The following is a 26330-nucleotide window of genomic DNA, read 5'->3' as shown; positions in this document are numbered from 1 at the left end:
GTGTCCCTTAAAGGGTTATATTCAACATACTTTTAACACCTTAGAGAAGTAACGTAACCTCTTCACACCTCAGTTTTCTCAGCAATAAAGCATGAAGTGACAGAATGGTCTCCAAGGTTCCCTTCCCATTCTGACACCAAGACAGCTTTCTGCCTGGGGTGCTATGAATGGTACCTGCCACAGGGAGGTTCAGATCCTCTCTGAACCAGGTTGGTGCAGCAGCCTTGTTGGCCTTTATCATTTCAACATTCCCTTCATGAGCTATGTTTCGCAGAGGCTGGCTGAGCACTGCTGTGGCTCCAACAACTGCCTCCGGAAAAGGGATTCCAGAGGTCACGACCGGTTTCAAGCTAACAGCCCAGGTAGCAGAGATCCTCCCCCATCACTGCTTTCATCCCTGCATGGGGCTGCTTTCCTTTCTCATAGCTCAGGCAGAGAGTGTGCCATCACCGAGCTGCCTTCAGCTTCTGCTCCAAGCCCCTTAAGCAACCCGTGGAGCCTGGTGCTTTAAAACCATCTCTGTGGAGTGATGCTTCCAACCCTCCAAAAGCAGCTCTGCTTTAAAATGCCCTCTGGTTGGTGACAGACATGCTTGTTTGTGAGATTGCCCTGTGGTTTGTGAGAGACTCTGGGGCCTGAGCCTGCATGTTAGGTCTGAAGAGGGACAGCAGAACCATGATCCAAACAGGCCCTGGTCACCACACCCTCCTCCACTAAGGCAGTGGCCGGTTCTCCCTTCCACTCCTAACGCGCCGCTGGCACCACCTCCAAATACCCCTGGATCCTCAGAGGGAGTCTGACACTTCCTACGCATAGCATTGGATACTATTTCACATGAAACCCCACCTTACACATTTGCCTGACTTCTGATCCCTTAGATTCATTACAGCTGAGGGACTGGGGGAAGTCATCTGGCCTATTTTTCGGCTCCAGGCAGGACTAGTAAAACCACCGTGGACGCTGGAGGGCCGCTGGCTGCCCCTTTTGGAAAAATCCCCATGTGGGAGACGCCTGTCTCTGGAGTCACAGTAAGAAAGGTCTGCCGCATGGTTTCCCTTTGATTCCCACATATTAAGCACTGTCTAAACCATTTTTTATTTAAAAGAAGATTGTGATTGTAACTACTACAGAAATGATAAAGGCTACAGACACACACAACCAAACCAAATCAGAAGAAACGAAGTTGCCTATTCTAGAGAAGAATTAAAAAAAAGAAAATCAAATAAAAAATTTTGATTATATTAAAGGTGCCAATGTACCTAACCTCACCTAAGTGACCTACTAAGGCCATTAAATCTTCAGCTGCAGAACGTTTACTCTTAGGGGCCTACGGAACATTTACCAAAATGGACCTTTTACTGAGCCATAGAGTCTCAATAAATTCCAAAACAATGAAATCCTATGCAGTACATTTTCTGACCAGTGGAACCAAATCAGAAATCAATAAGAAAAACGTAATTTTAAAACTGACAAAAGTATGCAATATATTAATGCTTTTATGGGTCAAAGAAGATATTACAATAGAAATTAGAAAATATTTTAAACTTGATAATAAAAATAGAACAAGTCAAAACTTGGAACGGTACCTAAAGCCCTAATTAAGGAGAAATTTACAGCTTGAAATGCAAGTATTAGAAAAATGAATATTGAGATCACTGACCTAAACTATCAAGTCAAAAGGTTAGGAAAGTAACCACAACTTAAACTCCTGAAACTGAGGAAGAGATTAATCAAGAAAAGAATAGTTAATAAATATAAAACAAGTAAACACGGAAGAAAAGTGTATAACAAAAACAAAGTTGATTCTTTGCAAAGAAGATGACATTGACATTCCTTCACCGAGGCTGATCAAGAAAAGGAGAGAAAATGAAAATTATCAAGAATGAAAAAAAAAAAACACATCATTTCAAAATCTATAGAATTTATAAACCATAACAAGACAATGCTACGGATGATTTTATAGCAATGCATTTCACAATTTAGATGAAACAAACAGAGTCCTTGGAAAACACAACTTATCAAAAAAACTAACACAAGAAGAAACAGAGAGTCTGAATAGCACTAGAGCCACTGAAGAAACTGGGTCTGTAATAGACCTGCTAGAGTGACGGCTGAGAACAAAGGGAGAGGAGATGGGTGGCTGCTCAGAACCGAGCTGCCGGAGCAAGAAAGCGGCAGCCATGAGCCCTTCTTCTTTCCTTCTGCATCAGACCCCATGGACTGTAGCCCACCGGGCTCCTCCGTCCACGGGACTCTCCAGGCAAGAATACTGGAGTGGGGTGCCATTTCCTTCTCCAGGGGATCTTCCCGACCCAAGGATTGAACCCGAGTCTCCTGCATTGCAGGCAGACGCTTTACCGTCTGCGCCACAGGGAAGCCCCATTCCTTATGCATATACCTCCCAATTTATTTGTCTCCTCTTCTCTTCCAATGACTATCTGATACAAGAATTACTGCCAGGATTTACTTGGTACATACAAGGTACATACTTTATACAACTTATTCTTTGGATATTTGCAGTTTCCTCAGCTTCTTGAGTCTATAAATTTAATGACCTTACAGACAAATTTTGCAAGCTTTCAGCCATTATTTCGCCAAATATTTTTTCTGCCCCACAGTTTTCTCCTCTTCTGCATCTCTGATGACATGAATGTTATATCTTTTGTGACTGTCCCACCAGTCCCTGAGTGTCTGTCCGTCTTTTGTTTTTTTTTCCAATCTATTTTCTCTGTGCTATTTAGACTGGATACTTCCTATTGTTTCATCCTCAAGTTCACCAGTTCTTTCCTGTTAGTTTCATTCACTGATTGAGCCCATCAAGTTTTAAATTTTGGCTACTGAAATTTTCAGTACTGAAATTACCATCTGGTTTTTCTTTATATCTTGTTTCTTTGCTGAAAGTGGAAACTTTCTATTTTTTCCCACTTAACAGTGCTCTTAATTGCTTATTAGAGAATTCTTTTTTAAACAGTGGTTTTAATATCCTGGTCAAGAATTCCAGCATCTGTGTCATCTTGGTGTTGGCAACTATTGATTATCTTTTCTCAGTAAGCTTGCAATTTCCCTGGTTCTTTGTATGAAGAGTAATGTTGGGTTTTTTCTTGAACATGTTGAGTATTACTATGCAATGCTGCTGCCTTGTACGTATTCAATTTTAGCATGCAGTTTAGGTTCAGAATGTATGTCCTGATCTACTTCTGTGGGCTGTGGGCTGAATATCAATTTAATTTTCAAAGACTATATTGGGGCTATTCTGGTCCACTCAACTTGCATGCTACCCAGGGGCCACTCTGGAACCTGGGCAGTATTCTACACCAGAGTTTATTTCATAGCTTTTCTTGTGTTGGTTCTGGTCAGTTTCATGCATGGGCTGCTTTGAAGGGAGAGGAGCACCAGTGTGCTCAGAACTTCACACACAGATTTAAAGAACCCCTCCCTAACGCAACCTTCCCTCCACTCTAGCTGGGAAGGGATGCGATGCTGCCTCTTGCTGCCTGGTTGTCTGGTGCAGGCTTGGGATGGCAGACTGGATTCCCCCCACCCCCACAACAGTCTCTGCACCTGCCTCTTTGCTGACATTTGCTTCATGGAGGACATGGATGGTCAAGTGGACTCCATTCACAGTCCCCATAGTGGACAGGGGGCAGGGCAGGAGCGCCGTCTTTGCTCCTGTCTCCTGTTAGTGCAGGATGGGGATGGACGGCAGGGCTCTGTAGACAATCTCTATAACCACAGCCTCTAGCTGGCAGGGGGACATATGGCTTCTTTGGTGGCGTTTGCCTGGCATAAAGCGGGTATGGTCAGAAGGTTCCATCTGCCTCTCTGCCTTCTTCCCAGCCCTTACAAGAGAAAGTGGGGGTTGTCTGCACGTTTGTTTAGCGTGTTACCTGTCCCTGTGCCATAGCCGTCTCTAGCTCTGAGGCTAAGGTGTATGAGAGGCAGGGAGAAATGGAGGAAGAAAGGAAGGGGAAAAAAAAATCCAAGGGAACTGCTGGAACATCTCTTAAGTCCTGAGGACCCTAACCAGTCCGTCTTTCTTTTCCAGAAACAGGGTGGGATGTGCTTACTCAATCTTGTCCAGAATTGGAAGCCTGGAATTTATTCATTAAGGTATAAAATATTAAGGAGACCTGTGACTAAATTAGAGAAGGAATTCATAATTACACAGACATTGATATTTATGACCATTGGGACTTCGTTACTCCCCTTCTGGGGAGGGAACGTGAGGCCTCTCTCTGCATAAAGGATAGTTACATCTTCTCAGTGGAAGAACAAAGTTGCTGCTGCATGGAAGTACCAATATGCGTAGAAAGGTGTGTATGGGGGCTGTGGAGTAGCCCAAAGGGGTGGTGGACTTGCAGCTCCTAGACCCTAAATTCTGCCTTGTGATGTGGGGGCTGAGACTCAGCAAATATCTCACCTTTGCTAGCTGACTTCCTGTTAGGTTCTGTCGATAAAGGCACCAGATAGAAGTTAGAAAACTGGAGAAAAGGAGAAGGAAATTACTTCTGTTTTGCCTGCTTTTCCCCCACAGCGTGGCATTTCACCCATGTCGGCAGGTGGTTCTAACCTCTCCTGGCAGAACCAACTTCATCTTGACCTCTTGGAATTACCAGCAATAGCAGGCAGTGGCCCCACCCGCCTCAGAGGTCTAAGGCCCAGCCCTGGCAGGAAGGGAGTGGGATAGGGTGTCTCTTCCATGCTTCCAGGTTCTGACAACCCCACCCTCTTCCCTCTCTTCCTTTGCTTCTCCCATCTTAGGGGTGGTAGATACACTCTGGAATTGTTAACTCTTTGTACTTTCAGTATTCACTCTCTGCCCTCTCAACTCTCTAACACCTTGCACTAGAAAATTTCATACGTTAAATCCATTCTATTGAAACCATTAGTATAGATTCTGTTTTCCTGACTATATGGATTATTTGTGAATATTAAAATATGAAACAAAATGTTCAGGTGTTTTTACCTTCACCAAAAAGAGGTTCCAAACAAACGGGTCTGAGTGGCACAGAGGCAAAAATGGAAGTTACACAATGACATCTTTACAGCTGGCATGGTTGGGGGAAAACAGCACTGATCTCAATTACATGTCCTTATTGCTGTGACTCACTAACTCGGTGATACTTTGTTGTTTAGTCACTGAGTTGTGTCCAGCTCTTGGAGACCCCAGGGACTGTAGCACGCCAGGCTCCTCGGTCCTCCACTATCTCCCAGAGTTTGCTCAAACTCATGTCCATTGAGTCTGTGATGCTATCTAACCATCCCATCCTCTGCCTCTACATAAATATGTTTATATATATATATATATATATATATATATATACACACACACACATATCTCCACATCTTTATCCACTCCTCCAACGATGGACATTTAGGTTGCTTCCATGTCTTGGCTATTGTAAACAGTGCTGCAATGAATGCATGGACCCTTTCAGATCATGTTTTTCTCCAGATACAGGCCCACGAGTAGGATTGCCGGATCATGGGCAGCTCTATTTTTAGTTTTTTACGGAGCCTCTATACTGTTCTCCACAATGGCTGTACCAATTTGCATTCCCACCAGCAGTGTAGGAGGTCTCCGTTTCTCCACACCTTCCCCAGCACTTACTGTCTGCTGCTGTTTTCCATGATGGCTATTCTGACCCATGTGGAGCGACACCTCAGCGCAGTTGCGATTTGGATTTCTCCAGTGATGTCTGGATTACTAGTTATGTTGAGCTTGTTTTCCTGTGCCTCTTGATCATCTGTGCATCTTCTCTGGAGAAATGTCTGCTTAGATCTTCTGCCCACTTTTTTGAGTGAGTTGTTTTTTTTGACATTGAAGTGCATGAGCTGTTTGTATATTCTGGAGATTAATCCCTTGTTGGTCACTTTGTTTGCAAATATTTTCTCTCATTCTGTGGATTGTCTTTTTTTGTTTATGGTTTCCTTTGCTGTGCAAAAGCTTTTAAGTTTAATTAAGTCCAACTTATTTTTGTTTTTATTTTCATTACTCGAGGCAGTGGATTGAAAAAGATCTTGCAGTGATTTATGTCAGAGAGAGTTCTGCCTATGTCTTCCTCTAAGAGTTTTGTAGTATCCAGTCTTAAATTTAGGTCTTTAATCCATTCTGAGCTTATTTTTTAGTACGGAATGTTATGGAATGTTCTAATTTCAGTCTTTTACATGTGGCAGTCCAGTTTTCCCAGCACCACTTATTGAAGAGCTTGTCTTTTCTCCATTGTATATTTTGCCTCCTTTGTCATAGATTAGGTGACCATAGGTACATGGATTATCTCTGGACTTTCTATTCTGTTCAACTGATCCATATTTGTTTTTCTGCCAGTACCATATTGTTTTGATGACCATCTCTTTGTAGTATAGTCTGAAGTCAGGGAGCTTGATTCTTCCAGCTCCATTCTTCTTCCTTAAGATTGCTTTGGCTATTTGGGATCTTTTGTGTTTCCATACCAATTGTAAAAATTTTTGTTCTAATTCTGTGAAAAATACTACTGGTAATTTGATAGGAATTGCACTGACTCAATTGACTGCTTTCAGTAGTATAGTCATTTTCACAATATTCTTCTTCCAATCCAAGAACATCGTATCTCTCTCCATCTGTTGGTGTCATCTTTTATTTCTTTCAAAAGTATCTTATCGTTTTCTAAGTACAGCTCTTCCACTTCCTTTGGTAGGTTTATTCTGAGGTATTTTATTCTTTTTGATGTGATGGTAAATGGGATTGTTTCCTTAATTTCTCTTTCTGATCTTCTGTTGTTAGCGCATAGGAATTGAAGAGATTTCTATGTATTAATTTTGAATCCAGCAACTTTACCAAATTCACTGATGAGCCCTAGTTTTCTGGCAGTCATCCTTCAGAACTCTCCAGGCAAGAATCCTGGAGTGCGACGCCATGGACTGGAGCCCACCAGGCTCTGAGGATCCTCTCAGTCCATGGGATTTTCCAGGCAAGAATACTGGAGTGGGTTGCCATTTCCTTCTCCAGGGGATCTTCCCAACCCAGGGATCGAACCCGGGTCTCCTGCACTGCTGGCAGACACTTTACCGTCTGAGCCCCAGGGAAGCCCAACTGGAGTGGGTAGCCACTTCCTTCTCCAGGGGATTTTCTCCACCCAGGGACTGAACCCAGGTCTCCTGTGTTGTAGGAAGATTCTTAACCATCTGAGCCACCAGGGAAGCCCTTCTTTGTTACAATACTCTTTAAATGCCTGTAAGATCTATAATGGCAACCTTTCCTTAACTCCTTTTCATTCCTAATAATGATAGGTTGTGTTCCTTTGTTTTGAGTGGTTTGGCTAGGGATTTATCAATTTTGTTAATTTTTTCAAAACGTCAATTTTGGTGTCTATTAGTTTTCTGTTCTGTTTTCTAACATTGATTTTATTAGCATTTATCTTTATCCTTTCCTTCTCTACTTGCTCTGAGTTTAACTTACCTCTTCTTTTTCTAGCTCCTTAAAATAGAACAAACGTTAGGTGACTGCTTTTAACCTTTTCTTCTTTCCTATTATATGCATTTGCTTGTTATAAATTTCCCCTAAGAACTGCTTTAGCTGCATCCCACAATTTTTCTCCAGGACTGGAAAACAATTTACTTACAATAAAATCAGCAGTTCACAGTCTGTGTTGATGAAAGCACACAGTCATCTAACCATCATCACGATCATAAGAGACCACTGCCATCCTGAAAAGTCCCTTCTGCTCATTAGCTGTCAGGGCCGCCCTCACCCCTGGCAACATAGTTTTTCCTAGAATTTTATGCACAGAGCATGTCAGTAAGTGGTCTTTTGCACGTGGCTTCATTCTCTCAGTATAACAATTCTGAGATTTATCCATGTTGCTGGATATATCAGGAGTTTATTTCTTTTTATTGCAGAATGATATTGCACAGCATAGGTATTCCATATTGTTTCTCCATTTCCAAGTTGATGTACCTAGGTTTTCTATACTATGAATGAAGCTATGAATTTCTTTTGGAATCTGGGTCATACAAAGTGAAACTTTTTTTTTTTTTCTTTTGAACTTTATGAGAATCTGCTAAATGTTTTTCCAAACTGGTTGTACCATTTCACATTTTTACCAACAATGTATGAGAGTTCTAAGTTGCTCCACAATCTAACCAACGTGTGGCACTGTCAGTATTTTCAATTTTATTTAGTCATAGTAGTGGTAGGCTGCAGTCCATGGAGTCGCTAAGAGTCGAACATGACTGAGCGCCTTCACTTTCACTTTTCACTTTCATGCACTGGAGAAGGAAATGGCAACCCACTCCAGTATTCTTGCCTGGAGAATCCCAGGGATGGGGGAGCCTGGTGAGCTGCCATCTATGGGGTCACACAGGGTCGGACACGACTGAAGCAACTCAGCAGCAGCAGTGGGTATATAGTGATAAGTCATTGTGCTTTTACTGTAGAATTGCCCTAATGATTATGAGGTGGAGAGTTTTTCCATATGTTAGTCTATACCTCTATATTTTCTTTTATGAAGTAACTGCTCAAATCTTTAATTGACTTGTTTTCTCATTATAGAGGTGTGAATAGTTCTTTATATATACTGAAAATATTTTTCTCAGTCTATAAATTGCCTTTTTATTTTTTTAGAAGTGCCTTTTTAAGTGTTGCTAATTTTGATGAAACCCAATGATTTCTTTTATAAATTATGTTATTTGTCTCTTACTATTAAGAAAAGTCATTGCTTAGCTCAGGCACACTAGAACTTTTTTCACTGTTACCTTGAAGAAGTTTTTATAATTTTAGTTCTTGTATTTAGGACAAGATCTATTCTGAACGGACATATGGATATCAAATTGCTCCAGCACTATGTAGTGAAAAGCCGATTCCACCTCTACTGAACTGACTTGGGTCTTTTGCAGAAAACTGACTGACCACACATGGAGTCTATTTCTGGACTCTTTATATTCTGTTTCATTGATCTACACGTCTAAGTTTACACCAATACCACAGAGTCTTGATTACGTTAGCTTTCTATGTCTTAAAATAAGGCAGTCTTATAATTTTGTCCTTCTTTCTTAAAATTGCCTTGGCTTTTTCAGGTCCATTGTGTTTCCATTTCAATTTTAGAACCGCTGTCAATTTCAATTTTCTAAGAAAGCCTTCTGGGATTTTGACTGTGCTTGCTTTGAATCTATAAATCAGTTTGGGGAGAACTTACCCCTTAATAATAGTGAATCTTCGGATTCAGATGTATGATACATCTTTCCATTTATGAAGCTGTTCGATTTCTTTGAGCAATGTTTTATAGCTTTCATTGAACCAATGGGGCACACATTTTACTCAATTTTTCAAGTTGACTTGCCCTACCCTTCTCCATGCAGCCACTGATCTTTCAATCACTGAAGATTTAGTTTGTTTCCTATAAATGAAATCATAAAATATGTTCTCTTTTTCACCTTGCTTCATTTACTCAGCATAATTATTTTTAAATATATCTATGGTCCCATCACTTCATGGGAAATAGATGGGGAAACAGTAGAAACAGTGTCAGACTTTTATTTGGGGGGCTCCAAAATCACTGCAGATGGTGACTGCAGCCATGAGATTAAAAGACGCTTACTCCTTGGAAGAAAAGTTATGACCAACCTAGATAGCATATTCAAAAGCAGAGACAGTACTTTGCCAACTAAGGTCCGTCTAGTCAAGGCTATGGTTTTTCCTGTGGTCACGTATGATGTGAGAGTTGGACTGTGAAGAAGGCTGAGCGCCGAAGAATTGATGCTTTTGAACTGTGGTGTTGGAGAAGACTCTTGAGAGTCCCTTGGACTGCAAGGAGATCCAACCAATCCATTCTGAAGGAGATCAGCCCTGGGATTTCTTTGAAAGGAATGATGCTAAAGCTGAAGCTCCAGTACTTTGGCCACCTCATGCGAATAGTTGACTCATTGGAAAAGACTCTGATGATGAGAGGGATTGGGGGCAGGAGGAGAAGGGGACGACCCAGGATGAGATGGCTGGATGGCATCACGGACTCGATGGATGTGAGTCTGAGTGAACTCCGGGAGATGGTGCTGGACAGGGAGGCCTGGCGTGCTGTGATTCACGGGGTTGCAAAGAGTCAGACACGACTGAGCGACTGAACTGAACTGAACTGATGTTGTATGTATCAACAGCTCATCTACCCATTACTAAGTAGTACTCTACTGTATGGATACACTACAATTAGGTTATTCATTCAACTTCTGTTAAGATTTTTTTTTTCCTCCGGTTTTTTGCTTTTACAAATAAACGTTGCAAGTACAAACACTAAAACTTACGCAAGTACAAACACTAAAACTTACATTAGTGTACAAGTATTTATGTATACATATGCTCTCATTTCTCTAGGGTAAATCTCTGTGGGAAGAACGAACAGTGGGGTCACGTTGTAGATTTACATTCAACATTTTAAACACCAAACTGGTTTCTAAAATGGTTGCATCTAGGTTATCGACCACAGTGAAGTCGAAAGGCATGTGGGCCAGAATAATCTGTCTCCTATCTTTCATGTGCATGCTGGTAGTGAAAATTTGTTCATTTATCAAATATTACTAACTGCTGAGTGGATTGAGCTGGGTTAGGCACAGAGGATGCAGCAATGAGTAAGACGGCCATATTTCTGTCCCTATGGGGCTTACGTTCTAGAAGAAAAGCAGGCACCAACAACACACTTCACAACCTTTTGCTCACAAAGAGGGGGAGTGCTCTAGTCTGGAGACTTTCTGAAAGCTTCTTTCGATCTGAGTGCTGAAGGATGAGAAACAGTCAACAAGACAGATATAATCCTAACACACAGTGATAACTGTGACAAAGAAGCAGTTCTGGGCTCCCACATAAACCCCCTAGGACATAAATTTTTATTAACTGATTTGTTTATTCTCTTAATCCATCAAGTCTACATGAAAATAATCCCAGGCTTTGGCACAAAAAAACAGGATTTAGGAGTACCATCCTCTTCTGTCTTCTGATTTTAAACACAGAACTGGGTACCCTCCCCGGAAGAGAACTGTCCCTTCTGAATGATGAAAACAACCACCAACCCTCCCCATGAATCACTGGATCACGAGAAGGCTGGCAGCAGTCGTGGTAGAGCAGCTGATGAACCATCTCATAAAGAGCAGAGCGTGCGGCCCACCAGCCAGCACACGCACTCACTAAGTGCTGCCCGTGCAGTGGCGTTACACAGTCTTATCTACTGTACACGACAACCCAGCGAAGCAGACACTGTCAGCACCATCCTGTGCAAGAATAAACTACAACCCAGACAGATTACATAAGTCGGCCACGGTGACAGAATAGAAACTTAGGTCCAGTATGAACTTTTTCATACTATTAATTATTATGCAAGAGATAACTTTACAACAGCACCCTAAAGCACCAGTGGTAGGGATGCCTGAGAAATAAATTTGTTTTCTTTAGTACCGAGGTAATTTTGTGATGGACAAGTGATAGACAGATGGTTCTGAGGACTACTTTTGAGGACCAGTAGTCTCTGACGTGGTAAAATCCTCAAGGAAGACAATATAGTGTTACCCAAACTTGGATTCAGATCCCAACTCTTCCACTTATGCGTGACTATAGGCAAGTCATCTAATCTTGCTTAGTCTCAGTAAATAAAGGAAAAAAAAAAAAAAACCAACAAAACCCAATAACTGCCTAGGAAGTTTGGGAAAAGATCATTCAGTTCAGTTCAGTTCAGTCACTCAGTCGTGTCCGACTCTTTGCGACCCCATGAACCGCAACACACCGGGCCTCCCTGACCATCACCAACTCCCAGAGTTTACCCAAACTCATGGCCATTGAGTCAGTGATGCCAACCAATGATCTCATCCTCTGTTGTCCCCTTCTCCTCACGTACTCAATCTTTCCCAGCATCAGGGTCTTTTCAAATGAGTCAGCTATTCTCATCAGGAGGCCAAAGTACTGGAGTTTCAGCTTCAGCATCAGTCCTTCCAGTGAATACCCAGGACTGGTCTCCACTGGTGTATGTAAACACCCATAAGCAAACTGGTAGCAACACAGTAAGCAACACATAGATGGTAGTTAGGCAAGTTATTCCTTTCGTAGCATCTGGAGAAGACCCCCCCATTACCAGAGATGAAGGCTGTCCCTGCCCCCTACCTCTTGACACACAATTGACTTCTTCAGAGGTAACATGGAGTAAACACAGGGCATCAGAGAAAAGAGATAAAGATTTAAGCTCAGTCCCTCTGGGTTTTGCACTTCCTCTCATCAATACATTTTTTGTCGCTCTAAATGAACTCAAGGTTGAAAGAGATTTCAGGCTGCAATATTTCTGAGGTCCCAAGATTTTAAGCCAGGGTTGAAAGGAATTCATCCAGGGTACCTTTCTTTCATCAGACTTCATTTAGACCGACTGCAGATAGCAAAGAGGCAAGCACTCTGTCCATCTTGGCTACCTTTCCTCGTTTGAAATATTCCCATTTCCCACCTTCCTTTTACCACAAAAACAAACACATGGATATAGTTTGAAGCCATTATATGCAATGGAGAGAGAAAACATTGGCAGGAAAAAAACCAGGTCTGTTTGCCATGAGTGGGCTAGAGAAATAAGTAATTTGCTTTTTTTAAAAAAAGGGAACGATAGTGTATGAAAAATCACCCAACACCCTAGGTGTGATGATAGGAAACACATCTCTATGAATGGAAGTCAACCCAGGAAGATGAGTCTATGTACTAGCTACTTTCATGCCTTTCACTGGCCAGTAATGGTATCGACCAGGGTATTTACATATCAGCCTGTTTCACAGCAATTTCTTTTATACTCAATGGATACATAAATATATTTTATATATAATATACATTATATAGAATTATAAAATGTTGAACTTAAAGCTCAACGTTCAGAAAACAAAGATCATGGCATCTGGTCCCATCAATTCATGGCAAATAGATGGAGAAACAGTGGCAGACTTTATTGTTTTGGGCTCCAAAATCACTGCAGATGGTGACTGCAGCCATGAAATTATAAGATACTTGCTCCTTGGAAAAAAAGTTATGATCAACCTAGACAGCATATTAAAAAGCAGAGACATTATCTTGTCAACAAAGGTCTGTCTAGTCAAAGCTATGATTTTTCCAGTAGTCATGTACAGATGTGAGAGTTGGACTACAGAGAAAGCTGAGTGCCAAAGAATTGATGCTTTTGAACTGTGGTGTTGGAGAAGACTCTTGAGAGTCCCTTGGACAGCAAGGAGATCTAACCAGTCTATCCTAAAGGAGATCAGTCCTGGGTGTTCATTGGAAGGACTGATTTTGAAGCTGAAACTCCAATACTTTGGCCACCTGATGTGAAGAGCTGACTCATTTGAAAAGACTCTGATGCTGGGAAAGATTGAGGGCGGGAGGAGATGGGGATGACAGAGGATGAGATGGTTGGATGGCATCACCGACTCAATGGAAAGGAGTTTGAGTAAGCTCCAGGAGTTGGTGATAGACAGGGAGGCCTGGCATGCTGCAATCCATGGGGTTACAAAGAGTCAGACATGACTGAGTGACTGAACTGATATATAGTTATTTGTATATAATATGCATTATATATAATTATTTTTATATATTTCCATATATGTTAAATTATTTATGTCCATGGGATTCTCCAGGCAAGAATACTGGAGTGGGTTGCCATTTCCTTGTTCAGGGGATCTTCCCAACCCAGGGACTGAACCCAGGTCTCCTGCATTGCAAGCACACGCATTAACCTCTGAGCCACCAGGGAAGCCCAGATATAAAAAGGGCTTCCCTGGTGGCTCAGAGGGTAAAGCCTTTGCCTGCAATGTGGAAGACCTGGGTTCAATCCCTCGGTTGGTAAAATCCCCTGGAGACGGAAATGGCAATCCATTCCAGTACTCTTGCCTGGAAAATTCCATGGACGTAGGAGCCTGGTAAGCTACAGTCCATGGGATTACACCTGGGGGAATATGAGCTTTTAATTTTTGGTGCTGGTGGTCACAGGCGGGATTCCTATTTCTTCCCTTTAAAATCTACTTTTAGTGGACACTGAATTTCCAGATACATGAGGTTTTCTAAAGTATCTTTGATATTAATTTCTTATTTAAATGCTTTCTTCTCTGCAATAACTGTGTTGTTTTTCAGTCTTCTAACTTTATTGAGGCTTTTAATGGCTAAATCAAAGATATCTCTTGGTAAATGTCATACCCCACTGGAAAATAGGTGAGTTATTTTCATATCTTTAAAAATATGATTTCTAACATAATTCCACAGTGCTAAGAGAACAGACTCTATGATTTCAATAGCTTTAGACCACGAGATTTTGCACCTTGTTTTATGTCCCTGGCTATGTTCCAATGTCTCCTAGTTTACAGTCTATGGGAACTTGAACAGAATTTGTATCCTATTATTGTGTCAAAGTTGTATGAATCTTAATTATGCTGAATTGGTTCATGGTGCCTTTCAGTCTATTGTATCTTTCTACTTTTCTGCATATTCATTCTATTAATTTTTGAAAGTCTGATATTGAAACTCCAACTAAAAATCTTAATTTACCTACTTTAAAAAAAGAACTGCAATATATAGCAGAACTATATGTAACTTTGTTCTGTATTTTCCAAGCCTCCTATAAATGTGCTATCTTACTTTGATAATTTAAAAAACAAGAAAAAAAACCCACTTTTAAGGCTTAGAAAATAAATTTCTATAACACATGTACCAAATATGGCTTCATTAAATAAAGTTTCAGGATTTCTTGGAACCTCAAATTTAACAGATTCTGAGTCAACTAAAGAAGATGGTTACCTCTCTCCCCAAAGCAGGATGACTACTGGGGATAAATTCCCCCACTTTCCCTTGTGCCGGCTGTGGCTAATTGATGTGCACACCCTGTTTTGGTTGGCTCTGATACCCCCAGTTCACCCCCACAGCCCCAGGCCTCTGCCTGTCGCCATCACGCACCTCGTGGATATCCTCCCTGACAGGGCGCATCAATCCCTAGCGCTTTTCACCAGGCCGCGGCTCTGGCACTTTCCCCTGGGGAGACCTTTCCTGCTCTCCATACTTAACCCTTGAACCCGGCCTAATCCATCAGCCTCACTGAATGAACGGTGATAGAGAATGCTTCTCCCCAAAGACAGGCAGCCAGCCTCTGCACTTAAAACTCAGAAAGCAAGCCATCAGCGGGGTCTGCTTTCTGTCTGTCAGTGTCGCCAGCTTCTTCACTTACTGATGTTTTTATTGTGGCTGTGCCCAGCTGCTTGAGTCTAGGCAGTGCTTTTCATGGAGACATCAGTAAAGGGCTTGTTAAATCTCATAGATGCTCTTTTGAAAACATCCCCTGGGACTCTCCTTGGGAGTTCCCCAAACTGGCAGACAGCGCAATTGTCATTTTGGAATAGGGGTTCCCCAAAGCTCTGAAGAACAGCTTCATGACCCACACTCCCAAGCACGGTTTTTGGGTACTACTACAAATCACAACTTCAGAGAATGAAATATAACCCTCTGTATTAGAAAAGGCAAGCAATAATGGGCAATAAATATTAAATACGAAAACGCACTGTTTGAGACCTCCTTACCTCATAACCGAACTGCAGTTCATCAGAGGTCAGCATGATGATATCATCATCAATAGCCAGGACGGCCTCTGTCTCAATTTCATCGTAAGGGAAGAAGCGGTTACTCAACTTGTTTTCAGCTGTTCTCACAACTTTTAATGGAACCCGGATTTTGGGCCACAGAGAATCTGGAAATAGAAAAACCAAGGTATTTATGATTCTTCTAACTTCTTTGAAAAGATAAACTGGTAAAAGCCGTGCCTCACAAATAAGACAGAAGCAGCACCTCAAAGCTGCGACTCTCATGAAACCTACAGGCACGGGGCTTCCCTGGTGGCTCAGTGCCAATGCACGAGATGTGGGTTCAATCCCTGATCCAGGAAGATCCCACACGCCACAGAGCAACCGAGCCTGTGTGCCACTACTGCTGAGCTGGTGCTCTAGGGCCCAGGAGCCCCACCTGCTGAGCTCACGAGACGCAACTACGGAAGTCCCCCGTGCCCTAGAGCCCACGCTTGGAGACAAGAGAAGCCACCGGAAGGAGAAGCCCTCGCACCGCAGCTAGAGAGTAGCCCCCACTCTCCATAACTGGAGAGAAAGGCCGTACAGCGACGAAGAGCCAGCACAGCCAAAAATAAATAAAGAAGAATACAGGGGAAAAAACAAAAACCACATGCACAACTATAGGAGGGCATTCTTAAAGATGGATTTTTATAATATATTATAAATATCTCTTCTCTCTACATCCTTACAACACTGCTGCTGCTCAATGCTGTCTTAACCAGAATCCACAAACAGGCTCCAAGCCACAATTGAGAGGCAGGGCGGGGGCGGGGGTGGGGGGGTGCCAAATGACTTGATGAAGGTCACAGGGGCAGGACAGGAGCAGGCATGGGCCCTGATGAAGGTCACAGGGGCAGGACAGGAGCAGGCATGGGCCCTGTCTGCCTCATTCTCAGGCCCACGGTTTGAACACCAGGACTTGACCACCTGGCCACCTCTGCATAATCCTTCTAGGTGCGTACACCCAGCCGAAAACTTGCCTGCAGCCCCTCTGGGAAACATATGCTGAAAGAAAATAAGAGTGCCTACCTCCACCACCAATGGCTCCCAAGGCTGCCAAAGCCACCCTCACAAAACCGTGGCCCTGAATGAGTTCAGCTTTCCTAACTCAGCACCTCACTGCTCAACAGCTGCTCTCTCCTGACTCACTGGGTTTGGGTTCTCATCATGACCAACTTACAGAGTAAATATCAAATTTCTAGGTCTGATTACATGGGATTTTTGGTATAATGAAGACCCATGAATTTTTTCCCATTCTACTTTGAAGCAATTCAACCTCAGGTTCCTCATTTTAAAGTGATGCATTTAGCAGAGAATGAAATTAACACTTCTTTGGTACAGGACCTATGTCCACAGACCTCAGGGTTCTTTACAAAGGGCAGTTTGTTCTTCACGCAACATTCGTCAGATGAGAACAGAAAGGTATCATATTGCTTCCAGAAACCTAACACATAATTGTGGGATGGTCTAGTTTTGTGAGTCTTGAAGCCCCAAAATGCCTGTGGCCACTCCGAAGTCACCATACTGAAGGAGAAGTGTGACAGAGGGAAAGTCAGGAGGAAAAAAGGTTGCCCTAATAGACATCAGATAAAATATCTTACTTCTGCATAATTTACAATATGTCCAGGTAAGGTGCTCCTAGGTTCTTGGAAGAGGCCTGTGAAAGTGAGAGGCCCTGTAATTAAAGAAGATATTCCTTCATATATATATATATATATATATATGAAGAAGATATTCCCTAAGTTCTAAATAAGCCTAGAGCCTAAAACTCCTGGTGACTCAGATTGTAAAGAGTTTTCCTGCAATGCAGGAGACCCAGGTTCTATCCCTGGGTTGGAAAGATCCCCTGGAGAAGGGAATGGCTACCCCTTCCAGTATTCTTGCCTGGAGAATTCCATGGACAGAGGAGCCTGACAGGCTATAGTTCATGGGGTCACAAAAAGTCAGACACAACTGAGCTACTAACACTTTCACAGCCTGAAAAAGCTTAGGGCCTAAAAATGTGTTCAACTCCCAAAAAAAGCATGTTTGGGAAAGGACTGGAGACCAAAGAAATGATCCAATGGGTCAGTGCCTTTTAATCAATAATCAACCTGGTCCAGAATGACATAATCAAAAACTGTCTTCAGAATAAATGGATAGGCACAGGACTAAGAGACTGGAGACCTGAGTTCTGCATTACCCATGGGGTTCTTAGGCAGGTCCCTTCTTCTCAGGGTAAGAATAAGTGGAGAGAGAGAAGGGAACCTTCATTAAGCAACCAGTATACGCCAGATACTTCATAGGTGCATTGTCATTCATCCTCCTGACAACTCTATGGAGCAGAAATTATTTACAAAGTAGGATTCACAAGGCTCAGAGAGGTTAAATACATTGGCTGGGGTTAGGGCTAAATGATACAGCTAGTATTTGAATCTAAGTCTGTTTAGCATCAAAGACCAAAAAGGACCTGCACCATTTATTGCAGCTTGAAAATGTCATGTTTCTCTGGATCTGGAACAAAAACAATCATCCTTATTCTTCTCTGCTTTCCATTCCCTCTTCCAGTTAAGTCAAAGAAATCCCTGTCATAAATCCAAATCCTTAGAAAACATGAATAAATTGTAATACCTACAAGTGAAGGAAGTTATAGCTCTAACTAGATCAGTGGTTATCTTTAGATCAGTGGTTCTCAAATGGTGTCGGGACTCCTTTGTGCTCTTAAAAACTGTTGAGATCCCCAAAGAGGTTTTATTTATATGGGACACACACACACAATTTATTATATTCTGAATGAAAACCAAGGGAACTTTAAAACCTCAGGACACACGAGCACACACTCCATCAGCCAGTAGAGTGGTGATGTCATCCCATGTTGGGCAGCCCCTGGAAAACCCCACTATGCGCATGTGAAAAATATAAGCGTGGGAAAGCAGGGTGACTCAGCATTCTCAGAGAAAGAACTTCACCCTCACCAATCCTGTGAAAGGACCTCAGGGATGCTCCGCAGTCCCCGGACTGTCTGTGTACGAGACCTTGCATTTAGATGTGAGTACTACAATAGAGCTGCCCAGCGTAGCTCAGACGATAATCTGCCTGCAAAGCAGGAGACCAGGGTTCAATCCCTGGTTCGGGAAGATTCCCTGGAGAAAGGAATGGCAACCCACTCCAGAATCCTTGCCTGGGGAATTCCATTGGCAGAGGAGCCTGGAGGACTACAGGCCATGGGGTTGCAGAGAGTCAGACACGACTGAGCGACCAGCACGCAAACGCTTACAAGAAAAGAACCAACAAACTGGGAGATAGGAGGAGTTGATGAGGACAGTACAGGTCCTCGGGTCCAGGGTCTCTCTAAACTGAACATGCCAGTTGTCACGCACTGCCTCTCAGCTTCAAATTCACCCTTCATTGCCCTGTGGGTGATACTGGCAGCCAGCCCCTCACCATTTCCCCTTTGCCCGCTGACATGATGTTAACCTTTATCAGCAGCAGGTACTGGAGGGATGCTGGGAGGTAAGGGGCTTTGCTTGCTGCTTCAGGTGTGGCTTTTTTACTTGCTCCTTTGGTACTGGGCCAGCAGGCAGGCAGCAGCACCCCTCTCCAGCACGTGTAAGTGGCACCCCCAAGGGAGGCTCCCAGCAGGTTCTACAGACACCCCAACAGGCTCCCTAAGGAGTCTGACAGCTCCTCTGCAGGCAGTTTCCTGGCAAGTTCTGTGATACCTTCAGCAGCAACTCAGCTGAGGTTCTGCCCTCAGGTGGTTCCTCAGGAACTGAAGCCCTCGCCAGTACCCCACTGAGTCCCATGACGCCCCCCGGATGGCTTCCTGTGGAATTCCGTGGGTATCCAAAGGGGCTACTGGTCTCCTGTTCGCCAGCCTGTGGCACCTGAGCGGCTCTACCATGCAGTGGGTCTGAATCTCAGACCGAGCTGGGGGAGGTGCTCTCAATCCCCAGGCTGATTTCCTATAATCCCGGGAGCTCTCTTCACCCTTTAGCCACCCATCTCCTAGGCCTAGTTAACAATTCCTGGTTAAAACTTGAACGTTCCCTGGTCAGGTTGCTGTGTGGCTTCTGTCTCCCTCCTGGACCTTGACTGACACACTAGGGCTATCAGAAGGGTTCTCAGATGAAAAGGCTTCTGAATGGCTTCTCTATGGCTTCTGAAGCTAGAACCATGACCAATGCCTGGGTGAAAGTTACAGGGAAACCGATTCAGGCTCAAAATCGGTAAGAATGTTCTGATGGAATGAAATGCCTTCAGCAATGCTATGTGCCCTTCTACTTGAAATGTACTAACTTCAGGGACCAAACAAGATACCTCTGAGGACTGTACGGACAGTAACGTTTCACAGAGAGAACAGTCTTTGGAAAGAGCTTCAAATCTCAGGTGTTTGTATCCCTTATCAGCCATGTGATCTTGAACAAGTCCGTGATTCTGTACCTGTTTCTTTGACTATGAAGATGGGATAGTGACACCATCTTCACCTGTGGCAAGGCGTGAGGAGAAACAGGAATGCGTTTAGCAGCTCAGTGCCCAGCAAGTGGCAGAACTTCCACCAAATGCTGGCTGTGCTTTCCCTTGCAAGTCTCTGCCTATTTACAGACCAAAGGATGTTTTCGAACCCTAGGTAGTGGTGGCAAAGTGGCACACGTTAGATCTCGTACATCACTCTGACAGTCTAGTGGCATGTCCTCAGCTTTTATCTTCAAAGCTCACTTTGAGACCAGCAGAAACCCTGCCATTAATCCTCTAAAACTGAAAAAACCTAACTTGCCAACGGAACAAAGAAACATGGAACTCTCGCCAAGGAAATTTCACAAGGCAACAAACAGCCCCTCTTTCTGCAATACAGAAAGAGGCTAGAAAACAGGCTAGCTTCTTGTGTGACGCAGAGATGTTCCTCTACCCTGGATGAGAGGGACTCTCACCCAGGGAGTGTACACAACATCTTCAACAGTTTTCCATATTCTTTACTTATGTGTAGCCAGAAAATTACTCAATGTCTAAAAACAACCTTCCTCGATAAGGTCTCTGATAGGGAAGTTTCAGCAAGCGAGGAAAGCTAAATGGGTACAGATGGAAACAGAATGAATCGTGGCTTTCTTGGAAAGGTGATTACCTTTTCCTGTTCTGAGTTGGGTGTGGAGAGCCAAAGGCAGCTTTGGTAAAAGGAGTCTCCATCTCCACGGTCCAGCTCCCTATGAGCCAGCGTGACCACAAGGAAGGACTCCAAGTAGAACTCCCAGTTTCTTGTTTTCACAGCTTCAAATAGAACAGGCCTCTCAGGAGGGGACCCAACTTCCGTGGGCTTTGGTATCCCTTCTGTGGAACACGGGAACAGGAAAGTGGCTAGCCAAAGAAGCATTATAATTACTCCCTGCCTTAAAGCAGACAATTCTGATATAGGATTTTGATACAGTTTGGAAAAAAAAAAAAGGCCAGGAATACAAGGTAGGAAAGAAAAACATAAGTGAAAAACAACAGAAGACTTATATTTTTCTTTCCATTAGTATTTTCAAAAGAATAAGATTTATTTTTCTGCCTCTCTTCGAGCCCCTGATAAGAACCTGGTTGGTCTGCATAATCCCAAATCAGAGATCTGACAAAGCACGATCTCCCTGCGGCTAAACAGCGATCTGAATAGACACGGTGGGGCTCGGGCACAGAGCATGAGCTTTGGATCCAGAGAGACTTGTGTTCATTTCTGCAGATCTCTGATGTGTGTGTGTTAGTCGTTGAGTCGTGTCCGGCTCTGTGTGACGCTATGGGCTGTAGACCGCCAGGCTCCTCTGTCCATGGAGGAAGAATGTATGGAGTGGGCCAGGCAAGAATACTGGAGTGGGTTGCCATGCACTCTCCAGGGGATTTTTCGAACCCAGGGACTGAAGCCGGGTCTTTGCACTGCCGGCGGATTCTTTACTGTTTGAGCCAGCAGGGAAGCCCTAGGGCAAATTACTCAATTAATCTGAGTTTCACTTTTGTAATCGGGGATAATATCAGCTTCTTTCCGGTTTGTTAGAAGCACTAGAGACATGCCTGTAAAGCACTTCGCACAGTTCCCATTCCTTGGATATAAAAGGTACACAATACGTGTTAAAACGACACGGTATCATTCTCACTCTCACAAATGTGTGCACTGGTTCAGTCGTGTCTGACTCTTTGCAGTCCTTTGGACTATAGCCCACCAGCCTCCTCTGTCCATGAGATTTTTTAGGAAAGAATACAGGAATAGGTTGCTATTTTCTTCCTCCAGGAGATCTTCCTTACCCAGGCATCTTCACAAATGGATTCTTGTAAAGTCTTACAAACTTCACTTCGCCTCTGACACTTTGAAGAGGTGTAGACAGAAGAATATGGGGTGACTCCTTAGGATGCAGAAGGAAACAGTCTCTCAGCTAGAAACCTCGGGTTCTTACCCCGCTGCTTGGCCCAGATGGGGTCTTTTTCCTTACTCTTTTAACTTCTAAATGCATGAATTGTAGCTTGTGTCTCATCCTGCGAATCTGTAGCTGGCAAAATAGAAATGTCACCTTCCATTCACACAAAGTAGTCTGAAAAATAAGATTTCTCAAAAACATTGCCAAATTTATGAAAAACAAACAGCTGAGCCAACTGACCTGATAACTTTACAGTTCTGAGCTTTAGTCCAACTTGAAGGAGAAAAAGAACTCCTTGTGTTAAGGATTTTTTTAAAAAACATGTATTGATTAACAGTTTTCTCCAAGTTGGATGCCAGGAGCCATGTAAGCTAGGAGAATTCTCCAACTTGGCAAAGGTACTACGAAATGTTCAGGTTGTCTGATGACGACCCCAAGTCCATCCCGGGGATCACTGTCAAACACAACCACAGATTCACAAAATCAACCATCAGGTTATCTCTGTACAAATCTCGAGCTCCCTCCAGAAGTCCTCAACCTGCCTGGTGAACAGCAGGTCCCCAGACCCTCACTCCGCACGGTCCCAGGATTCAGCTGGAAGGAAGGGCACTGCTGCTTCTGCCTCTCGAAGGCCTCCATCCTGATGGACCGCCCTGAAACGCTCAGCCAATCCCATCCTGCCTATTAAGAACTGTGGAAGTAGCAACCCGAAGCTGGGGTGGCCATAGGGGAGTTCCCTGAGATCAATTCAAATTTAAAAACTGAAATCAGTTAAAACAGAAGGCTGAGTTAAACCTATCTGAAATGTACGATGTAACAGCTTCCTTCAGGCTGAGGCCAGGGGCCAAGCCTAACAACCTCTATATCCATCAAGCCGGGAAACTGAAAAGCTGGGGTCGGAGGAGGGCAGTGGCTCGCCTCTCTCGTCTGACAGAGCTCAAAACCAACGTGACGAAAGCTCGCTGGAAATTTCTATTGCCTAGTCTAAGTATTTACTTAAACTTCAAACCCAGCAATTTAGACTTAAATGTAACCAAAAAGAAAATACTATTTGGTTGGGTTGGAGAATGAAAAAAAAAACAGTAGAGGGGAGGGATTTCTGCCTACACTAATCCTCCCAGCAGCAGACATGTTAACCACAATATTTATTTTAGTAAATGTAGAGAAAGTGAAAAACATCACTTTTGCCTCTAATATTTCAAAGCCTTGGACTTGTCTTTTAAAAAATATATATGTTACTAATGCCATACATGAAAAATCAGATGCCTTTGCTGGCATGAGGGCCAGAGCTGACAGCCCCATTTACCAACTGAACAAACACCCCACAGAAGATTAAACACGGTTCATGTTCTCCCCAAACAACCACAACGCCAGAGCCAGAGCCCTGACCTAAAAACCAGTTAGAAAAAAAGCTGGTCCAGCCCCTCAATGTGTCAAAATTTGGGCCTCATCAGTTGAGGGCTCTCTTCCCTCTCTAGTGCCAAAATATTTCAAAAGTAAACTACACTCTTGGCCATGACATTCACCACTACACTTTGGTAGGGTGTACCAAAAATTAAAACTGAACACCCAACTCCAGAACCTAGGTTTGTGCTCTTGCTTTTAGAGACGGCAATGTAGGCAGGACCTTAGACCAAGAAGGAAGAAAACGATTTCTCTTTTCTCACAGTTTGCAGTGATACTTGCTCCAAAGAAGTGACTCAAAGTCACATTAAATAAGTCACCTTACACCCAAAGTGGCTAACCCGGGTTTCTAAGGAGAAGCCTCTTCTGCACTTAGCAGCCGCACTGCCTTGTCTGAGCAGAAGGGTGGGGTGCAGCTGGGGGGCTCCCGCCCTAGAAGCTGGTGGCCTCGGCATGCAGGGGGGTGACTGCAGATATGACACACAGCTGTTCCAGCTCCGCCAAGAGACATGCAGCCTTCCTTCTGAAACATAACCCGTCCTTTATGAATGAAGACACAGATCAGCAACACAGTGCCTCTGATCCACCTCACTCTGGGTGGACCTGGGGCTCTGATGACCCTCCCTGCTGTCCCCTCAGCCTCCTCCTCCTCCCGTTTCCCATCAGTTTCATCCTCTCTCCCTCTGAGAAGGTTCCAACATCCTCTTTTTTCTTCTACCCTTTTCTGTCCCCTTTATTGAGAGTCAAACAAACAAAACAAAAATCCAAGAATGTTGGGAGGAAAAAAACCTGGTACAAAAAATGATAATAATAACAACAATAATAAACGCCATGTGCTTCAAGGCATACTATGGGGCTTCCTGTAAAATAGCTACTTTGTTTACTAAACTGTGGCTCCCTGAATCTAAAAAGCAAGTATTGACGCAGAGAACACAAGTCCCACCAAGGAAAAGATTTTAAAAGTCTCAAGAGGGCATTTAAATCCTGATTTGCCTCACAGACAGAAGCACATTCTTCTCCCAGCCTAGACTAGGGATCTACTCCTGGGGTTTCCAAGGCTGACTATCCCGACTTCAGTATAACCAGTTAAGCGGGAACAGCCATAAAAAGTGCAGATGCTACTGTCAGGCAATCAACTAGACCTTATCGGTGGCAGTGGCGCACATTACAAACTTCAAACTCATTCCTTGCTCTGATCCATCAGCAACTTCCTGGCTTTAACAGGCTATAAAGGGCAGGGGCTTTGAAGTCCCTGGGATTAGGATCCATAATAGACGGGCTGAATGAGAAACGAAATGCAGGCGGAACGTACATTATGCGTCCTGAATTAAAAACAAATCCAATGAATCAAACAGGCTCAGCCTGAGCTGCCAGTCTGCAGATCATAGGGGTGGCCAAGGCCAGGGACAGAGTGATTAAGGATGAGCTGGTGGGAACTTCCAGCGAGGGGTCACTTTAAGGAGCTGATTCAAGCCTGGGAGGGCGCACTGTGCTGACTCTGCCCATCAGAGGTGAGGCCGTCCTTTTTTGAAGACGAGCACAGTATCAGAGCCGAGATAAGGAAGGAGAAAACTAATGCCTTTTAAACTGACTTTTCATGTAAACAAATCAGCTGAGAGGGCTGAGGCAAGCTGAGATCTGTTTTCCCAAGGGTGAGGGCCTTTGATCCTATTGATTGCTAAGCCCTCAAACACTTGTGGCTACAGAGCCTGCCATGGGCTAAGAGTTAAATGGGCCACCCTAGAACCAGAACAAGACGACGGAGAAAACCGGGGTCATGCTGCCTCAGGAATGGCATCACTGTTGACAAAGCAGGAAAGTTCATTTAAGACAAAGGCTGCAAATCATTTGTCCATCAAAAAAACTCGATCCCATTGAGACGAACACAAAACGTCCAAACCTGGCCCTTCCTGGACACACCGTCTCTCCACTCTTCTTACCTTCAGGAGGGTTTTTATTCTGATTGTTCCAGACGACCAGCAGCTTGGATAGGCTAGGCACCTTGGACACTTCGGTGATGACCCGGAAGAGGCTCTCCACTCGGTCGTAGGTGAGGACGATGGCCGTGAAACCTTGAGATTGCGGGGGGATGAGGGGGAGGAAGAGAGGGTTGCTCACACTGCCCCACTTCTGCAAGAGAAGAGATGAATGTGGGTCAGAGAAGGATCTAATAACAATGGTGCTGGTCTCCTTCTCAACATCACCAATAAACCTGCACATGGGAGACTCGATGTAGTTTTCACCATGACCAAACCAAGAGGCAAGCAACTGTTCAAAGTCTTCCCCACCTCAAAATCTGCACTGATGCTCTTTAAATGAGTTTGGCTCTGATACCCTTAAAAAAAGGAGCAGAGAATTTTTGCAGCTAAGAGATTTTTGGTTAAACATGGTAGATTACACACATGCGTTTATCTCCATTCCATCCCCAAACCCACTAACAGCAATTAATAGATATAAAATATAAATCTACCCAGACAATGAGATGGGAACAGAGACAGCAGCTGATGAGCAGCATCAACATGCTTCGGAAAGACTGAAAGGGGCTGGAGAAGTGGTGATGGAGCAGAAGGGTGAGAGTTGCAGCCCAAGCACTACAAAGGGGGTGGCGAGGCAGCAAGGCAAGCAACTCCCAACTGTTAGCCCACAGTGGCCCAGGGACTGTGCTCGGTGGGACCTCATGAGGTAAGAGGAGGAGGGTGAGCATAGGAGCAACAGCTAAAATACGTGTAAGGAGCAGTGACAGGTTCAGGGCATAAGCGTTCCCATCACCTGCCCACTCAGCCAGAAAACTACGCTTCTTCCTTACCCACACTACAGAGAGGGAAATGCAGTTAGAGCCTATATTTTGAATGATGCGCTCTACGGCTTCTTCCCTCTCTAGCGACCCAAACACTAGCAGCCATGTGGTTTACTTGCCACTCCATGACCTGACAGCGAAGCCCCATCACCTTTCAGCCAAGCCCCACCATCTTACAGCCAAGCCCC

General features: G+C 43.8%; 1 protein-coding gene across 4 annotated transcripts in view; it reads right to left on the bottom strand.

The window, feature by feature from the left end:
* The window catches only part of EXT2 (exostosin glycosyltransferase 2), a 142416-nt gene that overhangs the window by 27860 nt on the left and 88226 nt on the right, over positions 1-26330 (bottom strand). For all 4 annotated transcript variants that reach the window (XM_040259051.1, XM_040259049.1, XM_040259048.1 and 1 more), the window contains exons 9-10: positions 25286-25475; positions 15541-15707 (exon numbers count right to left, since the gene is read on the bottom strand). In XM_040259051.1, coding sequence (XP_040114985.1) covers positions 15541-15707; positions 25286-25475 — 357 coding nt within the window. The remainder of the gene's footprint in view (positions 1-15540; positions 15708-25285; positions 25476-26330) is intronic.

The sequence above is a fragment of the Oryx dammah genome, unplaced genomic scaffold, assembly GCF_014754425.2.
Source record: "Oryx dammah isolate SB20612 unplaced genomic scaffold, SCBI_Odam_1.1 HiC_scaffold_17, whole genome shotgun sequence".
Lineage (NCBI taxonomy): Eukaryota > Metazoa > Chordata > Mammalia > Artiodactyla > Bovidae > Oryx > Oryx dammah.
Note: the sequence above shows the minus strand (reverse complement) of the source record. Positions and strands in the feature narration are given on the sequence as shown.